Consider the following 19,777-nt stretch of genomic DNA (forward strand, 5'->3'; position numbering starts at 1 on the left):
GCACAAGGCTGGGGTACACCCTGGATGAGATGTCAGTCTACTGCAGGGCACATACACGCCCATTATACACACGATTATACACTATAAGCAATTTTGCAATACAGATTAGCATAACTGCATATTCACACACAAAAAGAAGAGGTGGGATTCACACACCAAAACCCGTAGGTGTGAGACAATTCTAATGATTTTTTTTTTTTTTAGATAAAGAATGAATTTTTTTTGAAGTCCAGTTGCAGTTTGTTTTTGTCAGTAGCTCTGCAAAAACTGTTTTGTTTAGTCACTGGTAACACTGGTAATGCTCTATAAAAATTAATGAGATTATGTCAGTGCTGGCATGGTGGTGTTGTTAGCGTTGCTGCCACCCTGCAAGAAGGTCCTGGGTTTGGTCCTGGGTCCTTTCTGTGTGGAGTTTGCATGCTCTGCCCATGTTTGTGTGGGTTTCTGCCGGGGGCTCTGATTTCCTCCTATGGTTGAGAAGCATGCAGGGCAGGCTGCTTGGTGTGTCTGAATTGGCCCTGTGTGTGCACCCTGTGGTGTGTTGGTGACTGTCCAGGGTTGTTTCCTGCCTGTTCCCAGGATAGGCTCTGGTGACCCCAATTGGGATTAAGTGGTCACAGTGATGGATGGATGGATTACATCAGTTCACATGAAGATACATAACTCTTACAGTCATTAATGTTGCTGCTTTAGTTATGCCCTGTGCTGGCATTCTGCAGATGGAACACGAAGTAACATAAAAATTCACACAATCCCTGCTAAGGGTCACATTATCAGTTACTCAGCACATACTCACCAGCCCATCCATTCCATGGGCACATTTCATGACACTCTGTATAGTATAGTCACAGATGTAGTATAGCTATGGGGCATGAGAATGTTGAGCCCCTGTCCAGTCTATGGATCCTCAACAATTATGTCAAGGGTTCTTCAATGGACCATACACTCAGCAGCTTGATCATTATTGTACCCTTGGCATACTCTGGTTGTCTCTATGCTATAAAGCAGAGTAAGTAACAGTTTACCAGCCCAAGGAAGTCACCCTGATCTTTGTCTGGTTTCACTCTGGTTTTCTAAGCTTCAATAAAGAAGCCTGTAAAACTTCACATCAGATGCAGCTTGGAAGCTGTGAATTATTAGACAAGGCGGGGGGGGAGAAAGAAGGACATGTAATAAGGACTGAATGAGACTGAACAGAGAACCAAGGGACACTAATGAGCTCCTTCCCTTTCGTGCTTCTGCACTGCTGCTGCAGAGACTCACTGGTGATTCCCAGCATGCACTGAAATCCATCAGGTTGTCAGTTTCACTGGGGCTTGCTGAAGTGTAAATTAATCCACTGAGCAACCTCTCAGGTCTCCTATTCTATACAAGTCTTGTAACAGCAACATTTGGTGGCTCACCCTGGAAGCATGACGCACAAGTATTCCGATATTTTAATGTATTTTCAGCATCTCTAAATTCACAGAGTGGAACACGGGACATCTCTACATTTGACTTCATGAAGTCATGCTGTGGCAGTAATGGCTTTTTCAGAGCAGCAACATCTTATAATCGCTATTGTTTTGTTCATAAAAAAATCACAACAACACCTGCATTAGACTCATGACGATCCCTGCAAATTTCAGACTGAATATGAATAATATGGTTCCATTTCAATTTTTTTTTGAAAAAAAAAAGAGCTAGGGATTGTTTCCACAAAATCTTCGCCGTTCATTTTGCTTTCAGGCCCACATGATAATTTTGCTAATTAATTAACCTGAATAATACTAATTGAGGGTGTGCATAACATTGCTACCTTCCTGATTTGCATGATTTGCATTTCACATAAAGATATGCATTACATATCTTTATGTGAAACACTGCATATATAAAGGGTCATAAAGATACACATAAACAACAGTAAATACCAATCATGTACACGCAACAATCCATCCATCTTCCACAGTGAAAATGGAGTCTATCCCATCATGCACAGGGCAGAAGCAGGGTACACCCTGGACAGGACACTCGTCCACTGCAGGATTTAATCAGATATTAGACAGAAAACACTCCTCTGTGCCTGACAATGAAAAAGCTAATATTTCTGGATTTCAACATAATATTAATGTAAGATATTTGCAAGCATATCTATTTATGATGAATGAAAAACTCCAAATTACTCATATGACTTCTAATGTACAATGTTTTATATAACTTGCTAGATGGTGGTGTTTTTTGTTTTTAATTTACACTAACGGCCCCAAATGGTAAGACTGAAATAGTGAATGCCAAAGAAATACAAAGCCATAATAGAACCCTATAAACAAGCCATTTGTTCATTATAGCTGTCAGATTTGTTCATCACATGAGGGAAATGCCATCCATCCATCCATCCATTATCTCCCGCTTATCCGAGGTCGGGCCGCGGGGGCAACTGTCTAAGCAGGGAAACGCAGACTTCCCTCTCCCCAGCCACTTCATCCAGCTCCTCTGGGGGAGTCCCGAGGCGTTCCCAGGCTAGCCGAGGGACATAGTCCCTCCAGCGTGTCCTGGGTCTTCCCCAGGGCCTCCTTCCAGTGGGACATGCCCGGAACACCTCACCAGGAAGCCGTCCAGGAGGCATCCTAATCATATTCCCGAGCCACCTCATCTGGCTCCTCTCAATGCGAAGTCCCTCCGAAATGACCGAGCTCCTCACCCTATCTCTAAGGGAGAGCCCAGCCACCCTGTGGAGGAAACTCATTTGGGCTGCTTGCACTCGCGATCTCGTTCTTTTGGCCACTACCCACAGCTCGTGACCATAGGTGAGGGTAGGAACGTAGATCGATTGGTAAATCGAGAGCTTTGCCTTTTGGCTCAGCTCTTTCTTCACCATGACAGACCGATGCAGCGCCCGCATCACTGCGGACGCCGCACCGATCCGGCTGTCGATCTCCCGCTCCATCATCCCCTCACTCGTGAACAAGACCCCGAGATACTTAAACTCCTCCACTTGGGGGAGGACCCCATCCCCGACCCGGAGAGAGCATTCTACCCTTTTCCAGCTGAGGACCATGATCTCGGATTTGGAGGTGCTGATTCTCATCCCAGCCGCTTTGCACTCGGCTGCGAACTGTCCATATGAGAGCTGAAGGTCGCAGTCTGATGAGGCCAACAGAACCACATCATCTGCAAAAAGCAGAGACCTAATCCTGAGGTCACCAAACCGGACACCCTCAACGCCCTGGCTGCGCCTAGAAATTCTGTCCATAAAAACTATGAACAGAATCGGTGACAAAGGGCAGCCCTGACGGAGTCCAACCCTCACTGGAAACGAGTTTGACTTATTGCCACCCATGTGGACCAGGCTCTGGCACCGGTCATACAGGGACCGAACAGCCCTTAAAAGGAAGCCCGGCACCCCATACTCCCGGAGCACCCCCCACAGGACTCCCAGAGGGACACGGTTGAATGCCTTCTCCAAGTCCACAAAACATATGTAGACTGGTTGGGCAAACTCCCATGAACCCTCCAAAACCCTGCTGAGAGTATAGAGCTGGTCCATTGTTCCATGGCCAGGGCGAAAACCACACTGCTCCTCCTGAATCCGAGGTTCGACAATCCGGCGGACCCTCCTCTCCAGAATCCCCGAATAGACCATACCAGGCAGGCTGAGGAGTGTGATCCCCATATAGCAGGAGCACACCCTCTGGTCCCCCTTCTTAAAGAGGGGGACCACCACCCCAGTCTGCCAATCCAGAGGCACTGCCCCCGATGTCCACGCGATGTTGCAGATGCGTGTCAACCAGGACAGACCCACAGCATCCAGAGCCTTAAGGAACTCCGGACGGATCTCGTCCACCCCGGAGCCCGGCCACTGAGGAGCTTTTTAACCACCTCAGCGACCTCCGCCCTAGAGATAAGGGAGTACACACCCAAGTCCCCATACTCTGCTTCCACATTGGAAGGTGTGTTGGTGGGATTGAGGAGGTCTTCGAAGTACTCCCTCCACCGACCAAAAACTTCCCGAGTTGAGGTCAGCAGCGCCCCATCCCCACCATAAAAAGTGTTGATGTTTCACCGCTTTCCCACCTGGAACCGCAGGATGGTGGACAAGAATCGTCTCGAAATCGTCCGGAAGTCATTTTCCATGGTCTCGCCAAACTCCTCCCACACCCAAGTTTTTGCCTCAGCGACCGCCGAAGCTGCATCCCACTTGGCCTGCCATCCAGAGGCAGCTGTCAGCTGCCCCCGGAGTCCCACAGGCTAAAAAGGCCCGATAGGACTCATTCTTCAGCTTGACGGCATCCCTCACCACCGGTGTCCACCAGCGGGTTCGGGGATTGCCGCTGCGACAAGCACCGACCAGCTTACGGCCACAGCTCCGGTCAACCGCCTCCACAATGGAGGCGTGGAACATGGTCCTTTCGGACTCGATGTCCCCCGCCTCCCCCGGGACATGGGAGAAGTTCTGCCAGAGGTAGGAGTTGAAACTCCCCCTGACAGGGGATTCCACTAGATGTTCCCAGCAGACCCTCACTATGCACTTGGGCCTGCCAGGCCTGGCTGGCTTTCTCCCCCACCAGCGGAGCCAACCCACCACCAGGTAGTGATCAGTTGACAGCTCCACCCCACTCTTCACCCGAGTGTCCAAGACATGCGGCCGCAAGTCCGATGACACGACTACATAGTCGATCATCGAACTGCGGTCTAGGGTGTCCTGGTGCCAAGTGCACATATGGACACCCTTTTGTCTGAACATGGTGTTCATTATGGACAATCCGTGACGAGCACAGAAGTCCAACAACAAAGCACCGCTTGGGTTCAGATCGGGGGAGCCATTCCTCCCAATCACGCCACTCCAGGTCTCATTGTCATTGCCCACGTGAGCATTGAAGTCCCCCAGCAGAACAAGAGAGTCCCCAGGAGGAGCGCTCTCCAACACCCCTTCCAATTACTCCAAAAAGGGTGGGTATTCTGAACTGCTGCTTGGCGCACAAGCGCAAACAACAGTCAGAACCCGTCCCCCCACCCGAAGGCGAAGGGAGGCTACCCTCTCGTCCACTGCGGTAAACCCCAATGTACAGGTGCCCAGCCAGGGGGCAATAAGTATGCCCACCCCCGCTCGGTGCCTCTCCCCACGGGCAACTCCAGAGTGGAAGAGGGTCCAACCCCCCTCAAGGAGACTGGTTCCAGAGCCCAAGCCGTGCGTCGAGGTGAGCCCAACTATATCTAGCCGGAACTTCACCACCTCGCGCACCAGCTCAGGCTCCTTCCCCATCAGAGAGGTGACATTCCATGTCCCTAGAGCTAGCTTCTGCAGCCGAGGATTGGACCGCCAAGGTCCCTGCCTTTGGCCACGGCCCAGCTCACATAGCATAGCGTAGTCAGATTTGTTCATCACATGAGGGAAATGGACAATTGGATTTAGAAAATTGATAAACTGATCAGATCAGCGATGAGGGAACCCTACAACGGCACAGGAAAACATGCAAACTCCACACACGAAGCCATGGTAGGGACTCAAACGCTGGTCCCAGAGGTGTGCAGTAATACCCACTGTGTCATCATGCTGCCCCCAATAAAATGTCAATAAAACACAATCCATTAAAAAGTGAATACATATAAACTCAAAGGAAAACAGATGACAAATTTTGAAAGCAATTGTTACGACATCAAAAAAAAACAAGCAAGATTGTGTGTTTTGAAATTCAGAATGTTTCATTGGCCATGTACAGTGATGCTAACTTGTTCAGTCACACCCAGTACAAGGAACAACTAACAGTATACAGATAAATAGACAATAAACAATACTGCAATAATACAATGAAACTAGCAACACTTAATGCATTGAAATTAATATAAAAATATAGAAGTGTTCAGGTTAGTAATATGTATGCCAGTATGGGTTTTGCAGACAGGTAACAGTATTGTAAAATCACTCCTGAAATCTAAAGGGAGACTAAGCAGTGAAGTTCACACAGGTATGACATGCTCAGATGTTTGTGTTTGTGTTTAGATTCCAGCCATAGCATTTTGTACGAGCTGCAGTCTGTCATTGGTGTTCTTTGGCAACCATGTAAATAATGCATTGCAGTAGTCTGAGAGTCTAAAAACAACACAATGTGTCAACTTTTTAGCATCTCACGGTGAGGGGAATGGCATGACATGTGCTTTATGTCTTAAAAAAGGCTGCCTTGGATACATTGTGTGGGATGTGAAACTTACTCTCAATATTTACTCTTTGGTCTCATTCAGAACTTTCTCAAGGGCATCCAGTCTGCTGTGATGTATTTTGGCCTGGAATTTTTTCTGAATGTTGATTTTATTAGACTTTCTAAAAATATATAATGTCAAATAGGAACATTTCATATATGTCTCTATTGTTTTTCAAAAAAGTGTTATGTATCCAAGCTATTATTCTAAAATTAGAGCAAATCTTAAGTAACCATATTATCAAAAACATTTTTAAGTTTATTATTATTATTATTATTATTATTGTTGTTCTTCTTCTTCTTCTTCTTGTGTGGAAGCCTCTGACAGAGGATTTTAATTGTGAGTTCACATTCAGTTATTTTGTAGAAAGAGTCAAAGCAAACAGAACTGGGTTTTATTGGGGGTCTACAATAGAAAACAGCTGCCTCAGAGTGTTACCTCCATCATTGCTAATTTTAGAATAGTGGGAATGTCTGAACAAACTGCCTTATTACTATGCATTTTTTACGAGGTACATACTGCACCAGATTGTAAGTTTGTCTGCTTTTCCGCTTAGAATAGTGACTTTCTTATTTATTCAATCAGATGTCTTTGGTTTTCCAGGGCAACTAAATCAAGAAACTTCTTTTTCTTCTTTTTCTAGATCTAACAAGAGATGGCTTCTAGACTGGCATTAAAATCATTCAGCAGATACACACTCGGTGGCCTCTTCACTAGGTGCTCCTAGCCAGTACTCTAGTACCCTGACCTCCTAAATCACTTCAAGAATAGATTTGTTGTGCGTTCAGAGAAGCCTTCCTGTACACCGCCGTTGTATTGAGTTGCTGTTTCTGCACTTGTGGCCTTCCTGTTAGCTTTAACGAGTCTTCTCCTCTCACTCAATAAAGAGGTGTTTGTGGGCATAGAAATGCTATTAACTGGATGTTTTCACACCATTCTCTGTGAACTCTAGACACTGTCGTGTGTGGAAACCCCGAGCCAGGGGCTGTTTCTAAGGGGTGATCTCATTCAACTAGCAATCACACCACATTTAAAATCACTTAGATGTCTTCCCTAGTCCACTGCTTAATCAAACAGCAAGTGTACCTTATTGGTCACTATGCTTGCAGTGTCACTGTCTGCATGCTTTAAATACTCAATTGCAGCCATACAATTTGCTGTACGGAGGAACAGGCTGTTTGCATTAGCAAGCAGGTGCACCTAATGACCTGGCCACTGAGTTTATAATGCTCTAAGTATCAAATCGTGACCAGGTGCTTGACTGAACAAGTCAATTCTCAGAAAGTGATGTTATAACAAAGTGCTTTTTCTTGAAAATGCATCCTGCATTGTTTTTTTTTTTGGCTGCATATGAAAGAAAAGTATGAAAGAAAATGTAGTAATGCTTATGAATAAATCAGTTATATCGAATGTATTCATCCATCTCCTGCCAGGGTCACACTGGGGCCAGGAGCCTCTCGCAGGCAGCCTAGGGCAAGCCCTGGATGGGGTGCCAGTCCATCACAGGGACATGTCAGGAGACAAGCTTGGATCAATCAGCATTATATCCAATTAATAATAATCTTAGATCTAGTACATCCGTGACTGCTAGTAGATCAGTAACATATTGATTTAAAAAAATCAATAGAATACAACAGTAAAATTTTAAAAATGCTTTAGATTCATGGTATGACACCACGGGGTGATCTTATAATGGTAGCAATGTAAGGAAAAATTTGAGTCAGATTTATTTAGAAGGTCTTGCCCTAGCCATGTTTCCATTACAAGTATTAAATACAAAAAAAAGTACCTTCACTCTCAAACACTGCTTTTTGGTATTAATTTATTTCATGAGGAATTCTGCTCTGTCTTTAAAGAGCTTTTAACATTACTAATTGAAAATACGAAGTCAAATAATGTCACCATTCTCAAATAATCCTTTTTCAAAATGTATTGAATGTATTTATTTTATGACACAGTGGGGAAGTATACAGAGTTTTAAAAAATGCTAAAAATTGTGCAATCATTCCATTTCAGGAAGTGCTATGTGTTACATTATGGTAATGGTTTTAATAGTAATTTCCCTCTAATTTTGTACTGAATAATTTCATCTGATTATAGGGTTTCAGGCTTAATTCATTTATGTGTTTTATCTTTACTTAGCTTCCATTTTAATCGTTGCTCTAGTTTACCTCAGAGAGCAGGAAGGGAGGAAGTAGTTCAAGAACACATTTTGCAACTGAGGCACAAAAGAAAATCTTGGGCCAAAAGAGTGATATTTTTTGTCGTGTCCGTGAATATGGGACACATCTCTATTGTCTGTGCCTATGACGGCTACCCTGAAAAGCAACCTGTACGTGGTGGCCTATTTCATGACCTAGATTTCTTAACTCCATTCCCACATTTAAACCTCTGCACCATTGATAACAGTGATTTATGACCAACAACACAACTAGTCCTCAGACTTGAGAAGTTCAGTTCTATCGCATCACAGTCGCATGAGTGATGCTTTGGAACTTGAGAGGCTCTGATTGCGCCCTTTGGACTCGTCCCCCAGTGGCAAATCCGTACAGCCATGAAAGAACAACAAGAAAGTGTTTTTTATTCTCTGGCAATAATAAACGGCTGAATAACAATAGGAAAAAAAAGCATGTTTCATGAAGAAAAAATAGATTAATAGCTATTTTCATAGCACATATCTCGTCTGTTTAATGTCCATGTAAACAAAAGCAAAAACAGACATCTTTAAACATAGAAAGGCTCTGATAAGCCTAACAACAGACCATTTCCAGTTTGGTAAGTCACTCACTACAGGGTGCTGCTCATTAAACTGCCTAATCTCCCATTTAATTGTAGTGCTTAATTTAAACTCTGTTCTCCATCTGGTGATGACTTTTCCCATAACATATAAAAGGTTAACCTGAACCAATACAATATTTGGTTTTATATCAAATAGTATAACATTCATCAGAATTTGCACCTGCTGTATAAGTCTTTGCCAAGACTAGAGTTATGGAAATTCGAATATCTCACTTAAGTAAAAGGCCATTTTTGAAATGTCATGTCTTCCCACTGTTTTCATTAAAACATTTAATACTTTTTGTTTTCTTAGTCCCCTATCTGACACATGTTTTTTTCCTCTCAATTCTTGAATTAATTAGTAAAGAAATTTATTTTGGACCATGTTACTGAGGAGATCACTTGTGAATGCAATTTTCTTATCTTCTCTCCCATTTACTTCTGCCTAAAATAGTCTCGCAGATATGTATGTATACAGCATATGCAATTTTGGACCAATTTCTTCATTTTATTTTAAAAGTTAATCAAAGTTAAGAAGCAGAAGACTGCAGAAGTAAAATAGCAAGCAGGCAAATATGTCATGGATGTAAACTGCTATAAGCTGGCCTGGATTAGCCCTTTGGGCAAATGCCCAGGGGGCACTAAGCAGAGTTTCCCCCCCACAAGCCCAGTCCCCTTCACAAATGTCTTTAAGTTAATATGAGCTATGATCTAATGTGATTGTATATTATTATTTTAATATGCCACTCACTGAAAAGCCTATCTTCCCTCTATTGGATGCATTTCCAGACTGTATAAAGACAGAAAGGGCCCAAGTTCAACCAATGACTATGGTTACCAGTCAGATGCTCTACCAACTGAGCTACATCCACATAGGGGAGGATGGAGCAGCAGCCCTACTAGGTGCTGTTGCCCAGAGGCACTTAATACTCTTAATCTGGCCCTGGCTGTCGATCTGGTTTATTTCATTGAACTCACAGAAAACTATAAGAACGAGGTACTTCCTGTGGCACTCAGAGAAGCCGGTTCATATTTAACAGTAATGTTGACTTCAGATTAACATCTTCATGGCATTTAGCTACTGCGAGGGAACCCAGAACTTTGCTTGTGTTTTTGAGTTTGTGAGTTGAACTTGGTTTTATATGGGTTCTGCAATGTCATTGTTGTGCTGTAACAAACATAAATGTCTTTTTTTAATACCGCATGGTAAGAATATCTACGGACTGACGAGACATGCTTGTTTTAGTACAATAGATTCTAGGGTGCATGTATATGTGTACATGAGAGTCTTGGTCCACAGATTAATTATTCACTTTTTGTTTTGGTGTTTGTTTCTGCCATATCAAATAATTTGTCAAAAAAATGTCTTTACATACATATTTTGCTTGTCTTTTGCCTGACAGTGAGCCAAAAAGCAGCAAATATTACACCTAATATATAGAAAAATTAATGAATAGCAATTTTTACTGATATTAAATGAACAACAAATATCTCGATATTCATGGATATGGCAGAGGATTTGGAATTTCTAATAGGATTTTATTTCTGACATTTTCAATTTGACATTTCAGCACAGGAACATCTTCATCGGTTATCTTAAAATGTCACAATAATGCATAACTTTACAATTTAGAATGGAGGGAAGAAAAGTCACTGGTTAATTCTCACTGAATTTCATTATATGGGCAGACAAAGATAAATGCACTGCTGCACTGGATTCTTCAGATGTTCTGAAAAACCTATTCTTGGTTCAGCTCCTGAATATTTATTAAAAACTGGCTTAGTGATGTAAAAATTATTGGTTATGTACCATAGTTTCTGACATTCCGATTTCGTGTAACATTGCTATTTCTGTCCCCCATCTGTCATGCAGAGGCCTCATGCCCCGGACTCTGGACAGCCAGATCACCATGGAGAAGACACCCAGCTACTTTGTGACACGGGAGGCCCCAAGACGGATCTCCAGCATGTCCCGGGACACCAAGCTAATCGTGGTAGTGCGAAACCCTGTCACCAGGGCCATTTCGGACTACACTCAGACGCTGTCCAAAAAGCCGGACATCCCAACCTTTGAGGTCCTGGCTTTCAAGAACAAGAGCTCAGGTGTGGTGGACACCTCCTGGAACGCCATCCGCATCGGAATGTACGTGCTCCACCTGGAGAACTGGCTGCAGTACTTCCCGCTCTCGCAGATCCATTTTGTGAGCGGAGAGATGCTCATTACGGACCCTGCGGGAGAGCTAGGCCGAGTGCAGGATTTCCTGGGGCTAAAACGAATTGTCACAGACAAGCACTTTTACTTCAACAAGACTAAAGGATTCCCCTGTCTGAAGAAGCCGGAGAGCAGTAGCTTGCCACGATGCTTGGGCAAGTCCAAGGGAAGAACTCACGTTCAAATTGACCAGGAAGTTATCGAGAAGCTTCGCGAGTTTTATAGACCATATAATATTAAGTTCTATGAAATGGTAGGCCATGATTTCCGATGGGACTAGAGCAGCAGGGAGTACCTCAAAGGTAAAGAGAAAAGCGCAAACGCTTATGTCTTCCATGAATATAAGCTGTGTTGATACAGTCATTTATCCATATGCATGAGTGCCAATGTATTGATTGGCCATGTCAATTCATTGCGATGCATTAACTGGGTATTGTAAGCTTACTGGGGTTAACTTTTTCAAAACCAGGCAAAATATTCTGCTGAAAGCTTTTTTTGTTTGAGGTTATGGACTACTTGAGATGCAGGAAAGAAAACTCTACATATGGAAAGCCTTATGGTTTTATTTAACGTGTAAATTTCTTACTCAAAGCTAATTGGTTATGTAGCCAAGGCTTTTATGACAAATCTTTAGACTTTGGTGTGGAAAGGAGCCTTAGAAGAGCCTCAGAGGAGCGATTTTACGAAGACCATCTGTTTTCATTTAGCTACGAGTGTATTTCAAATTATTTATTAATTCTAGCAGCTCAGTCAGTCATTAATGGTCCTGCTACTTGTCAAAATGTCAAACTAACAAAAAAAAATTAAAACTCTACTGCTAATGTAAAGTGAAGTGTGTGCAGTTTATTAGTTATTAATGGAATGTCATGGTATTGTCTGTTGTGCTGATTCAGGTGTATTGAAACGATAATTACCATGTAAATCAAGCAATAGTTTAATTAAACAAAATGTTGTTATTATGGCTTAAAGTTATGTAGCTTGTAATACAAATCTAAAGAGAAGACTTTTTGGCACCTACAGTAATTATCCTCAGGTGTGTCATAGCATTTCAATACGCAAGTGCACCTTTTAATTCTAAATACATCACATTTTTCTCCTGTTTGTCATACACACATTAGCACTTAAAATCCGATAACATATAGATAAATCTGTCAAAACCAATACATTGTTGCATGAAACATATCATGTCCCTCTGCAGTCTTGAATCTGGGTGAATGCAGATGACATCATTTTAATTTCCATGTGGGAATTATTACAGATTTTTTTTTCTATTACTTTACGGGAAAATTCTCATTTGACGTTTTTCGATAAAGCTGAGATTATGTGTGGCATTAGCATATAAATAGCCCTACTACCCCCTACCCATTTGCTGCATTTTTAAACATGACTGAAGTATCATCTGACAAATCTGAAAACTTTCTGGGAATGTTTCCTGATTCAGTCAAATATATGCAGCACATTTTCATGCTGAGTGAGGATGGTGTGTTGAAGAGCTGAAGATGTGCTGTAAGAGGAACCATTACATCTACATCTATGTCTTTTAAATATATATATACACACACATCACATATACGCACACAAGCACAAACACTACATATATACAGCCATGGAAAAAAGATCCCACTCTATATTTTTAAACCTGCATTTTTTAATCCTGGTTTAATCCTGGTTCTGCTGGCAGAGGCTACACTGAGCAGCAGGCTGCTTCCAGGTTCAAAGTTTCTAAGACAGCAGTACACAAGAATAAGGTGAAGCTGGAGACACTGGGAATGACCAAGAACCAGCCAGGTAGAGGACGGAAGCAATTTTCTGATGCCATAGATGACCATTAACTTATGCAACAGTTTCTCATGAATCGGAGGATGACATCAAGTGACCTTCAAAAGGAATGGGAAACATTAAGTGCAGGTGTGAAGTGCACTGCTAGGATAGTTTGCATCAGGCTCCCATAAAGCAAGGAAGAAGCCCTTTATTAATGAGAAACCGGGAAGAACCAGGCTTCAGTTTGCAAAAAAGTACATATTATTCACAGCCGCACACCCATAAATTTAGGAATGAGTGAAACAAAAAATTGTGCTGTGCTCTCTTAATTTTTTCCATGGCTGTATAAACACACACACACCAATCAGAAATAACTTTAAAACCACCTGCTTAATATTGTGTAGGTCTCCCTCTTGCGTCAAAACAGCTCTGACTCATCAAGGCATGGACTCCACAAGACCTCTGAAGGTGTCCTGTGGTATCTGGCACCAAGACATTAGCAGCAGATCCTGTAAGTCCTGTAAGTTGTGAGATGGAGCCTCCATGGACCGGACTTGTTTGTCCATCACATCCCACAGATACTCGATCGGAGTGAGATTTGGGCAATTTGGAGGCCAAATCAACACCTTAAACTCATGTTCCTCAAACTATTCCTGCACAACTTCTGCAGTGTGGCAGGTTGTATTATCCTGCTGAATGAAGCCACTGCCATTGAGGAATGCTGCTGTCATGAAGTCAGCCACTCAGATTCTTACCTTTGCCCATTTTTCCTGCTTCCAACACAGCATCTTCAAGACCTTCACTTCTCAGTGGTTTTAATATTATGGCTCATCGGTTTTTTACAAGCTAACGTCTGATATTATAGAATTACAACGGGAGGACTGTATCGATTCAAATTCGATACAAAAAGCAAATATGCAATCATAAATGATAATATACGATCATAATGTATACAATTATAACATTGTAATATGCAATGTGTAATTACTATATATAATGTGTATATTTTTCTGGAATTTACTCCAGCGCTTGTAACACAGTATTTAATGCTAGGATTTCTCCATCTAAGCCCTACCGGTGCACATACCAGTGTTGGCCCTTAGGCTGGTTAAACATATTTGATATGTTGCCTTCATACTGAAATGTGATGCTGTTCTGTTTAGTGTCCAGCACTTTTCCCACTCACTGGTGGACATATGCAGTAAATAAAAGTGTCCGCCTTCATGTTCGAAGATTCCTGGCAGATGCAAGGCTTTTGGTGGCCACTCATGAAAGGACCCCTACCTAGATACTGTAGAAGTGGTGAGTAAATGTGGTAAATCTGATGTCAGTGTCCTCACAGCTTCTTGGCAGCTCTCCTGCATTATTGTTACGTAAATTCAAACAGATGCCATAACTGCTCACTCAAAATTGCTGTATTTTTGGTGACCCATAAATGCTGCCTTTTCGAATCACTAAGGTAATCAGTACCACGAACCACTGAGGTGAGCCGCTTTCATATCATGGTTACTGTACAGTATGTGTGAATCTGAATACCCCAAGAATGGCTGGGCGTGTAAAAAAAGAGTAACACAGTACAAATAATGTAGTAGTACACTCTTACTTAATGTATTAATTAACCAGAAACTACGTTATGTACTGACCACATATTCATTCATCATTAATCAGTCATAATGGTTCATGTATTTCATGCAGTTACTATATTTGTTCATGATTTGTATTTGAGTACTAACTGAATTACTAATTACTTGCATCCATTCAAGTAAAGTGTTACCAAAAACGGAATGCAAATTTAAATATTTAATTACTCTGATTACCCTTTTTCCACATCCAGTATGCCATACATTACAGGATTATTTCCATAACATGTTTTGCGAAGAATGATACTGATTGATACATTTCAAATCTTCTATTCTCGGTAAGCCTCTTTGAACTGTACAGTACATGTACTTGCGATCTGATTAGAACTTTTATTCTTTATCTCTTTTTTTGTCAATTTAATTTGCGACCTAAAGATGCCAGTGAATGTGCAGACCAGCATTTGCTCTGATAGTGTGAACACTTCACATAAAGACTCATCAGGCAGTCTTTCATCGCCCTGAGCTCAGTATTTATCTGAAAGTGGCATCTGTTGCCGAAAGTTCGGCTGACTTTGATGAAGCTCTTTGGTAAATAATTGCCAGAAAGCTCAGTAACGGTTCCAAATGCTTTCTGCTTTAATGACATTGTACTCCTGAAGTGGATTTTGAGCACAAAACAAGTCATGTTTTAGGGCTGAACACTTAAAAAGCACTGAATTATATTTGATGGGAACATCTGCCTTTGAATTGCATGCTTTACGATTTTGTGGCGTGTGTACGAGAGTGTATAAAACTATAAGAATAGCTGATAGGGAAAAGAAAGACTTAAAGTTCTGAATCTCACTGGGTCATGTTGGGGGAGGAAGTGACCTAGCTGTGGCCAGTCTTTCCTGCCATATATCTTTCATTTCAACAAGGTCGTTCTCATTCTAAGGAAATGAGAACCCGAGACAAAAATTCTATATCTAAGCTATATCTCTTTGGGTAGATATGCAATCTATGATGATTTTCATTTCAGTGAGTCTATTTTTAAAGACTCTGTATACGTTTGAAATGAACTTGTATGAAAATATCCAGTCTCTAGATAAATATGTAAACAAATCTGATTTCTTCCCTGGCTCTGCGTGTTTTTGGCTCTGGTCCTGTGGCTTTTCATTCACTGAACTAAAACAATTGGTTTCGGTGGATTGTCCCTAATTCCCCTGCAGTGTCAACATGTGGCCCGTGACGTCATTTAATGAATTTGTCATCATTATAACTAGGACTTTTTTTGGTAACACTTTGAGGGGCACAATACTTGAGGAGGCACAAGTAATTTAGTAAGTCAGTTACTACTCAAGTACAAATCATGAATAAATTTAGCATCTGCATGAAATACATGAACCGTTATGACTGATTAATGATGAATGAACATGGGATCAGTATGTAACATTTCTTTATTTCATTTACAGGTCAAAATAATAAGCAAAAACTGCAAATTGTGTGGAGCAGAGTAGAAGGACGTATTTCTGCTTACAGTTGTCTCGTGTTCAGCACTGTCAAGCACCTGTCTTAGTGAAAGTGAATGACCAATGGATCTGACTTAGCTTTTAAGGGCACTTCCTGCGATGCTCCGAATAACCTATGTGGTACCTTTGTGAAGCTGGCCTCTCAACCAATCACAGTGAGCCAAAGCGAAAACTCTGGGACTGAGTGACCTGTTTCCAGATTTTCATCTGCTAGTGTAGAGTGAGAGTATGTAAGGTTAGCATCCACAGTCTGGGTGTTTTAAACAGTAAGATGCTAGTACTGAGCTCCACTCTACATTCCAGCAGCATCTTGGAAAGCTCACCTCCAAAACGCATCCCGAGAGCCTCTGTGGTCCTTTGTATGTGCTGACCTACTGGCTACTACTGCCCGGCTAATAAAGTCACATATGGCTTAATTGTTTTTCCTGGGGTGTGTAGTCAGGTTGTGGGGTTTCTCAAATGATGTAACCTCCATGTGTCATGGCAACACCTTTGTCCCTCTGTGTTACAGGAAAGCAGAAAATTGTGGCTCTGTTGCAGTGGGTTCATATTTCTCTAAATGCTTTCCGTTGGATAAGAATAGAAAATGACGATAGGTGTGGAACCTCATTGGGTGGAGGTCTGTCCCATTTGTGGGATGGAGGTGCAGGACAACAAGGTCAAAAAAGGTTTTATTTCGGAATAAACCTAGACACAGCAAATCCAAATCAACACATATTAAGAAATTCATATGTAAAAATCTTTGGGCTTTCAGAATCTCCATGAATCCACTGAGAATAAACTTAAGGTGGTAATTAGACCCAATGGCAGTAACCGAGGTCTCTGTAGATGACGGTGTGAGAGTAGATACATTCATCTAGTCATTCATCCTGCGCTGTGTGGGTATATATAGAGGCTTTGCTATGCTTCTTATACATTTTATATTATTGCTTCAAGGCTCACTCTTCACAAGGTATTGAATACATTTCCCATCAGAGCAGTGAGTTCCTGAACGAACACAGTCAGATAGGATTACCTAATTTTAGGAAAAGTTATAACTTAAGAACACCATTTTTGATTAGGATATGGCATCTCTTTCTGGAAACTTCTTTTAGCAAACTGTTGTGTTCTAAATTAAATTTTACATATTTTATTAAACCCACCCCCCTGCATCCTTCATGAGGTGTCATATTATCTACATGAACCATGAACCATGACCCTGCCGATGTGAATAATAGAGTATTAGAACATTATTATAGTAGAGTAGCATAGTATTATTATTAGTAGTAGTAGGAGTATTCAAAAGACTAATGGAGTAATGGAGTACAGTCAATCAGCTGTCTCCCGGGAATTCTAACTGTTCTTTGCAGTTGTTTGATGTAGCATTTGGCCAATTAAATTCCTTTCATCGATGGCAGATTGCTGCATATTCAACAGGTTTACAGGGAACATGTCACCCACCATATCGTACAACACGACTGGATCCAGCAGCAGGTACAAGATGTGCTCTCCAGAGCTCCATTTGTCTTCTTATTCTGCAAACGATCTGCAGTCAGCCAATATCTTATGCACAGATTTTCATATGGAAATAAGGACCACCTGGAGATGGATTTTAAGCAAAAAAAAAGCTTGTATGATTCCTTAGACAGCTCCTGACATGCAGGTGGATCTGTGTCCTAATGTATAAGAGACGAGCCAATAGGTTTATGGCTTTACTTAATTGTTTAACTTAAAGTGACATTCCCACTTATTCCAGGGACGGTTTATCTGAGTGTGTGTCAGATTACAAATGGATTGACCATTTTATTACCAGTTTAAATGTTGATTGAGCTCACCTACTTCTCTACCTCTTAGCTAACCAATCCTGAAAGATTTCCAGTAATCCTTCTACAATGCTGGATAATTCAGCAAAACATCTGTAATGACTTAAATGGACTACATGGCAAAAATCTATTTTTCATTAACCAATTCAGTTACAGGAGATGGCTTCTGTTATTCATTAAAAATGTCAAGTTTGCTACATAAAGCTACAGAATAACCAGAATTGTCACCCCAATGGCTGCTACAATATTAATTTACAATGTGGAAATATGAAGAACCATTTGCACCAATACAGACAGAATGCCAGTCCATTGCAGGGCACACAGAAGTACACGCACGCAGTCGTTTGGGAGATGCCCAGCTGCCAGTGTTTTGCACTGCTGAGGGAAATCCACACATCAGTGGGAAAACATGTAACATGCACACACAGAGAAGCAGGGGACTGTCTGGACCCCAAACCCTGCCGATGTGAAGCAGCAGCCCTAAAGTCATTAAAATAATCTAAAATTAGGGCAAATAATAGTAATATATGGTAATATATGTAAGGGAAAGGGGAAATGATCATTAGGATAATGGAAATAAATCAGATGTTAACAAAAAATTATAATTTAATTGCCTGACCGCACAAGAGTTAAAAAATATCATTTTCATGAAGGGTCCTCTTGAATCTGAATGAAAAGCAGATAAGAGTTTGGGGCTGTAGGCTAAGTTCTTCCTTGAAGTGCAAGGGATTCTTCAGTTTTTATTTATGGTGCTGAAAACATTTGGCTTTAGAGAGTCATTCATCAGATGTATCATTCTGAGCAATACTGTAATCATGTACAGAAAGTTTTTATAAATACTAATGGTCTCATTTTGACATTTTACTCTAGATAGAAGCATCAAACACAGATGTCTGCTCTCTCCCTTATTTGCTATATTTATAGACATACTTGCTACTCAAAACTGAATCCGTGTATTTATGTACACATTATGAAAATTAGGGAGTGTAACACAGCATTGTCTTACAATACTTCAAGAAAAAAAAGTTCGGTGAAATATAATGACGGCCATGATTTTCAGATGAATGTCCACCAAGTGGAAGAAGTGCTCCAGGATAGTGTAGGATCATGTAACGCAGTACGTCACTGTAGGGAGTTATGCCATTGAGTGATGTAGTGATGTTTAATAGAGCTGTTAGAGAGGGACTGTAATGTTTTATGTGTTAATGTGTCACCAGTGCTATAAGTTAATGGGACATTGACCTTCCTGTTATGTAACTCCTGAACAAGGGGCTTATTGGGAGGGTGTAAGAAATGGCCGATTCTATTCATTTATTTTTATAAGGTATTCCGATTCTATTTATTTATTTTAATCATAAAAGAAATTTTTAAATTACAAAAATTGTAAATATGTTATACTCTATATACTTGTTGTTATATTCTGCATAACTGGATGCTACTGGCATCTAGTGTTGTAGTCAAGACTGCCTAAACCGAGACCAAGACATTGCCGAGACTGGAGGGTATCAAGACCAAGACACTGCCGAGACTTGAGGGTACCAAGACCAAGTCCAAGACCAAGACCAAGACACACTAAGGCGAGACCAAGACCAAGACTGGTCGAGACCAAGACCAAGACCGAAAACAGACTAGGGCTAGAATCGACATCACATTACTCAGATCAACTGTAGAGAAAAAAGGCATTGCTGTAAAGTGTCATTACTCGTTAAATCAAATTCATGTTATCTTTTCAATTATATTGTCCATATGTCCATATGTCTCTCATTTAAAATCTCCCAGATTTGTCATAGTTACGAGGCCTGATGGAAAATAATATTCTCAGCAATCCTCTCCTATAACCATTTTATCAGACCTCGTCAAGCGAAAGAGATGGGATGTAACAGAAAGATGTTCATATTAAGTCTCTTATACCAGGGACAGAGGCCTCGGGTAAGCCAGTGGTTCCCAAAGTAGGGGTCG

At 41.5% G+C, this 19,777-nt stretch overlaps 1 protein-coding gene across 1 annotated transcript in view; it reads left to right on the plus strand.

Annotated features, from left to right (window-relative positions):
* LOC111833428 (heparan sulfate glucosamine 3-O-sulfotransferase 2-like) overlaps positions 1-11,994 on the plus strand; it is a 44,773-nt gene extending 32,779 nt beyond the window's left edge. The window contains exon 2 of the mRNA XM_023791676.1: positions 10,829-11,994. Within this exon, the coding sequence (XP_023647444.1) occupies positions 10,829-11,447 (619 nt within the window). The 3' untranslated portion in view covers positions 11,448-11,994. The remainder of the gene's footprint in view (positions 1-10,828) is intronic.
* Positions 11,995-19,777: the final 7,783 nt, after the last annotated feature.

This window comes from Paramormyrops kingsleyae, chromosome 5 (genome assembly GCF_048594095.1).
Source record: "Paramormyrops kingsleyae isolate MSU_618 chromosome 5, PKINGS_0.4, whole genome shotgun sequence".
NCBI lineage: Eukaryota > Metazoa > Chordata > Actinopteri > Osteoglossiformes > Mormyridae > Paramormyrops > Paramormyrops kingsleyae.